General features: G+C 34.3%; 1 protein-coding gene across 1 annotated transcript in view; it reads left to right on the top strand.

Annotated features, from left to right (window-relative positions):
- CDC42BPA (CDC42 binding protein kinase alpha) overlaps window positions 1-6,300 on the top strand; it is a 227,016-nt gene that overhangs the window by 124,001 nt on the left and 96,715 nt on the right. The window contains exons 11-13 of the mRNA XM_023518564.1: window positions 4,591-4,601; window positions 4,632-4,874; window positions 5,106-5,216. Of these exons, the coding sequence (XP_023374332.1) occupies window positions 4,591-4,601; window positions 4,632-4,874; window positions 5,106-5,216 (365 nt within the window). The remainder of the gene's footprint in view (window positions 1-4,590; window positions 4,602-4,631; window positions 4,875-5,105; window positions 5,217-6,300) is intronic.

The following is a 6,300-nucleotide window of genomic DNA, read 5'->3' as shown; positions in this document are numbered from 1 at the left end:
TAAAAATCTTTTTCATAAATTTTGAGAAGACAGTAGTGCTGTAAACAAACAGATCATACCAGCAAAGAACTGTGATTTGTTTAATATCACATAGGCAGTAGAAAGGGAGTCTCTTTTCTCCACGTTCTTCACCAACACTTGTTACCATTTGTCTTTTTTTATCGTAGCCGTTCTGATATGTAGGAGGTGACATCTCAGTGCGGTTTTTGATTTTCACTTCGCTGATGATTAGTGATGTTGAGCACCTTTTCATACACCTACTGGCCATTTGTAGAATGAATTAGAGAAAAGTCCATTAAGGTCCTTTTCCCATTTTTAAATTGGGCTAGCAAATATTCCAATTTTTTATGATAATGCCAAATCATTTTCCAAATATAAAGTGTACCAATTTATTCAACAATATTTCATATTACCTGATTCATTAGTTTTGGCCAATCTAGTCTAAATTGAGATTTTTAGCTCTAAAAGGAAGTTTTATTGTGATCTTAATTTGCATTTCCCTAATTACTAATGAAGTCAAGTATCTCTACATATGTATATTTACCATATATATTTCTTTTTCTTTGAAATACCACTTAATAGCCTTCTACATTGTTCTATTATGTTGTTTGTCTTTTTCTTATTGATTTGTAAGAATTCTTGAAAAATTTTGGATGTTCTAATCTTTTTGTTAGTAATGTATGTTACACCTAACTCTCAATGGCTTTTCTTTATTAATACTTTATGGAATCTTGATGAACAAAAGTTCTTAGGCTTAATGTAATCAACTTTGTATTTTTATGGTTAGTGCATTTGCTAGCTTGTGTAAGAACTCTGCGATAACAAAAAATACTCCTAAATTTTTATCCCGAAGTGTTAAAGTTTGATTTTTATATTTATGTATTTAATTCACCAGAAATTCGTGTTTGTGTATCATGTGAGATAAGGATCCAATTCCACTTTTTTCCCATGAGGCTTACTAGTTGTTCATTTACTAAATAAGCCCTACTTTCCCCAGTGATGGGCAGTGTCACTTCTTTTATTTCTCAAATTTCCATATACTCATGTGTCTGCATCTCTTCCTTGAAAACTATGATGGAATTTTGGTTGAAATTACCTTGACTCTATGGATTAATATTGGGGTAATTGACATCTTTATAATATTGAGTCTTTTAAGTTCTTACTGTCCATTTTCTTATTCTGAACATATAGATTTCAAGAATAGAGCAAATTATTTTTATTACACACAGCAAATAATAGTGAGATAGCGTCTCTGTGTACTAATTCTTAGCTCCAAGGTGAATCACTGAGAGCTGGGTAGATAAAACCCTACAAGTAAAGAGTTTGTATTGTAAACAAGAACTGGGGAGGGGGGAGTTATCCAAGTGTTTATATGTATAGAGGCAAATGCTTCTGCTTTCCCCATTATCTGAGTCTCCTTGGAAATCTAAAAAGAAGGATCTTAAGTTCTTTCTCTAAACCTTTGAAATTTAAATGAATCACTTCAGTAGAAAGCTATGCTCAGTCTCCTGCTTGGACAGAAATCCCTTTGGTCTAAGCTCTTAATTTCTCTTCAGTTCCACCTTGAAATGTAAAATGTGAGCAAGGTAAATATCTTTGTTTTTTTTTACTGTCCAAATTAGTCACAAATCACTTTGCAATACTTCCATTTAGCCTAAGTGTCAGTGCAATTTGTTTGTAAGGATCTAACTGCAAAACATAAAAATAGTTTCTCTGTAGCCCCATAGTCTTTTATCCACAAACACAGTATATCTCTGTATATTTAAAGTTCTTCTAAAATGTTCTTCCCTAAAATTTCATAGAGGTGTCATTTGTCTTTTTAAAATGTATTACACTATTACTGGGCGCAGTGGTTTACGCCTATAATCCTAGCACTCTGGGAGGCCAATGCAGGTGGATTGCCTGAGTTCATGGGTTCAAAACCAGCCTTAGCAAGAGCAAAATCCCATCTCTGAAAATAGCCAGGTGTTGTGGTGGGTACCTGTAGTCCCAGCTACTTGTGAGGCTGAGGCCAGAGAACCGCTTGAGCTCAAGAGTTTGAGGTTGCTGTGAGCTGTGACACCACCACAGCACTCTACCCAGGGCGACACAGTGAGAATCTATCTCAAAAGAAATAACAAAAATAAGACCATTCCTATCGTATTGTATACGTTATTTATTTATTTGAGACAGAGCCTCACTTTCTCACCTTTCTGCTGCTTCTATCTCTTGAAGAGAGTGTGTAAGACAAATGCTCTGTTCCTAAAAACACTGAGTGAAAAAATAGTGGGTAAAACGTATTTGGGTCTGCAGGTTTTCCCCACCACTAGGAAGATGGGTAGATATTAACTATTAATTTAGTTACTTTGTTAGAGGGCTATTTAGGTATTCTGTTTCTTCTTAAAATAATTTTGGTACATTGTATTTTTATAGGCATTTGTTCATTTCATAAGTTAACAAATTTATTGATGTAGAGTTCTTCATTGTATTTTCTCATTTTTTTGTCAACTCTAGATTTATTTTTAGGGTCTGTTTTTCTTAATTTCTCTGTACTTTCATGTTTGTTCCCTTGGTTCATCTCACTAGATGTCTTTTATTTTCTCAAAGAGCCAACTTTTGCCTTTGTTGATCATCATTATTTCATTTCTATTTTATTGGGTTTTGCTGTTATCTTTAGTATCTTCTTCTTTATATTATAGGGGAGGATAGTGTTGTTCTGTCTCTGCTGCTCAATGAACTTCGGTCTCATTAAATTTCAACTCCCCCACCTCTTCTTTTTTAATGACCAAGTCTTGCTCTGTGACCTCGGCTGACATGCAGCGGCCCAATCATAGCTCATTGCAGCCTTGAACTCCTGGGCTCAGATGACCCTCCTGTCTCAGCCTCCTAAGTAATTGGGATCACCATGACCAGCTAATTTTTTAATTTTGTAGAGAGGGGTCTTGTTATGTTGCCCAAGCTGGTCTTGAATTCCTGACTTCAAGTGATCCTCCCATCTTGGCTTTCCAAAGTGCTGGGATTATAGGCATGAACCACTGTACCCCAAAATCATTTTTGTCTTTTCTATATAAGTATTTCAGGCTTTCTGTTTCCCCCTAAGCACAGCTTTTACTGCATTTCCAAATTTTAGTATATACTAAGCATTTTATTTTTGTATTTTTAATTTTTTATTAAAATATTTTAATATCCTTTATGGTTTTTCTCATTGACCAGGTTATCTATAGTATGTTTTTAAATTTTCAGTGTATGGAGTTTTATCTTTCTGTTGATTTCTAATTTAATGGCAGTATTATTAAAGACCTGGCTCTTTGAGATCTTCTGAGACTTGTTTCATGGCCTAGCTTGTTAATCGAGCTTTTCAAATCTTCTTTATATTCAACAATTTTTTAAATCTTATTGATTTATCTATCAATGATTAAGAAAATTAAAATTTTTCATTATGGTTATGTATTTACAAATTGTTTTCTGAAGTTCTAGCGATATCTTTTTAATATATTTTGAAGCTACCTTAAAGGTGTTAACCACCTCCGTTTGTTAACCAGTTGGTTACAGTCTGTTGAGTAGTCAGCTTACAGAGATTCTACTGTATTTTTATTTTTCCTTTTTAATTTTCAAGATGGAGAATAGGTGATTTGCGTTTTTTTCCCCTTCTGATTTCCTTCCCCCCACCCCTTTGGTGTTACCCAGTGTCATTCTTGAGCATTTCTGAGTTTTGTGGGATTTTTTTTCTTTGTTTTTTTTGCTTCATAAATATGGAGAACCTCCTAAATTAATAGATTCAGGTCTTTAGTTTTAAGGCATTTTGTTTTTATTTCTAAATGTTCTATTAAAGTTCTATAAATCTGCATGTTCTTTTTTGGTCTTTCTGCATATTCCCATTTTTATGATTTCCTTTTATGTTTTTTCATACTTTTCATATGTAGCAATTTGATGTCACTATCTAAGGATTCTCATACTCAGATACCTTTGGTGATTATTTTTATTTTTTGTTTCTGGTTTTATTTACTGTTGTTTGGTGATGGTTCTCTGGGTATTTGGAAATCTATGGTTGTGAGCCATTTGCTTTTATTATGTGAAAAATTCAGGTTTCATTGGGTTTTTTTCCCATAAGAAGAGTTGCATTTCCTTTTGCTTAGAGGCAGGTAGCCTTACTGACCTGCCCACTTTAGCCACTCTCTACGTTTCTCACTCTAAGCAGAGAGTTTCGGATTTGTTTCTTTTCTCCGAGCTTCTGGCTTAAGGCTTAGTCTTCAAATCAGGGGCAACCCTGCAACCCACGTTTGTTTTGTTTTGTTTTGTTTTGTGTTTGTAGTCATTTTTAGTCTTTTAATGTTTAAAAAAACTCACAAATATTTATTAAATTTCACAGAAATCTTTATTTTGACCATCATGTCTTATATTCCTACATTCTTTACTCATTTACGGAAACTAAGGTCTTATAAAGTTGTACCAGCGTCTCATTGCATTTACCTTATTAGCCTAGGAATTCAGACCACAAGCAGGATGCCGTGCTCTTAATATCTGTTCAGAAGTAGTTCATTTCTTTTAATTTTGTCCTGAAGTGAATAATTTTGGCTCTTCTTGACTTTGGTGGCCATATTTGGTCTCTAGATGCAGAAATGGTAACTTATATTCTTTTTATAAAACTGTAGGAACTAGTCCAGGCTAGTGAGCGATTAAAAAACCAATCCAAAGAGCTGAAAGACGCACACTGTCAGAGGAAACTGGCCATGCAGGAATTCATGGAGATCAATGAGCGACTAACAGAATTGCACACCCAAAAGCAGAAACTTGCTCGCCATGTCCGAGATAAGGAAGAAGAGGTGGACCTGGTGATGCAAAAAGTTGAAAGCTTAAGGCAAGAACTGCGCAGAACAGAAAGAGCCAAAAAAGAGGTTAGTAGTCAGGCAAATTTTATAGTGCCCATGGGATAGTGATGAAAGCTGCTTTTTGAGACTAGTTGAATAATATGTAACTTTTTATTTAATTTTTTAAGGTTTTTGTTTGATAATATTTACTGTGAATTTCATTATTCAGGTTATCTCCCTATTATAAGGTAAATTTGTAAGGATTTAGTTGGAAAAAATTATAACCATGAAATATGCTTTTTTCATTTTATTTTAAAGCTGGAAGTTCATACAGAAGCTTTAGCTGCTGAAGCCTCTAAAGATCGGAAACTGCGTGAACAGAGTGAGCACTATTCCAAGCAACTGGAAAATGAATTGGAGGGACTGAAGGTATCTTTTAATTTCACATTTATGAAGCCTAATTAATTTTCTTCTCTTTAGGCATGATAGGAATATTCGCTTATGTGCTCTATTTAATGTTGAGTGACCTAGCTGCTCTACAAACCTAGAGTTTGTAAAAACCTTTTTACTTCTCACTCTTACCAGTAGGAAGCCGATATAGATATCCTAATCTTGCTAAAGAAAAGGCAAGTCTACATTTGGGAGAGAGTAGGAATCTTTCAGGAAGGAGTTAGAATGTTTATGAAAGATTGTCTGCCTGAACAAGAAGTACTGGTGATCTGCATGAGTGTCTTTGTTAGATATCCAGACTCTCTATCTTGTACGTGACTCAGGGATAGCTTTGTAGACACTTGTGTTATATGGTATGAGATGATAATTGGCATTGCAAGGGAAATTCTTATTTCATCTCTAGAGTCAGACTACCTAGTTTTAATTTCTCACTTCACCATTGTAGCTGTGTAACACCATACAAACCTTTGCCCTCTTTATACCTTAATTCTTTCATCTATAAATGTATTTCATGTCAGGAGAACATATATCCATCCATATGAAGCTGACACATCATAAGTGCTCAGTAACTATTGGTAGAAAATAATACCACGTATATCACAGTGAGTAAATTAAGATTAAATTGATGTCGTATTTTCACAACACTAAATAATACTCTGAATGTGGGGTCTGCCTTTTTTTGACTCTAAGCTTTTTCTATTCTATTTCTTCTGCTTTGCCTATCAGTCCCATTCTACCTACTCCTTCCAGAACCATGCTTAGCGTATTGTCTCATTCATCCAGAACGTAAAAGAATCAAAATGAATATCATCTCAGAAAGTGTAGGTACTCCTTCTGTGGTGCTTTAAAATTCTATTAATACCTGTAGAGTTTCAAATCTATTTCCCCACCCTCACCATTACCTAGCATATTGAAAACATAGATATATTATTAACCTGACTCTGACAAAGATCCAGATAGTTAGTATTTGTTTAATAAATGTTTTACATCAATGAATGTATCGTGGTAGAATTGGTCGGAACTTTTTCTCTAGCAATTAAATTTCAGTGGTTGCAGGTAAGAT

Source organism: Otolemur garnettii, unplaced genomic scaffold, assembly GCF_000181295.1.
Source record: "Otolemur garnettii isolate 467f Iridium unplaced genomic scaffold, OtoGar3 scaffold00141, whole genome shotgun sequence".
In the NCBI taxonomy this organism is placed as follows: domain Eukaryota; kingdom Metazoa; phylum Chordata; class Mammalia; order Primates; family Galagidae; genus Otolemur; species Otolemur garnettii.
This window is presented reverse-complemented; position numbering and strand designations above follow the sequence as displayed.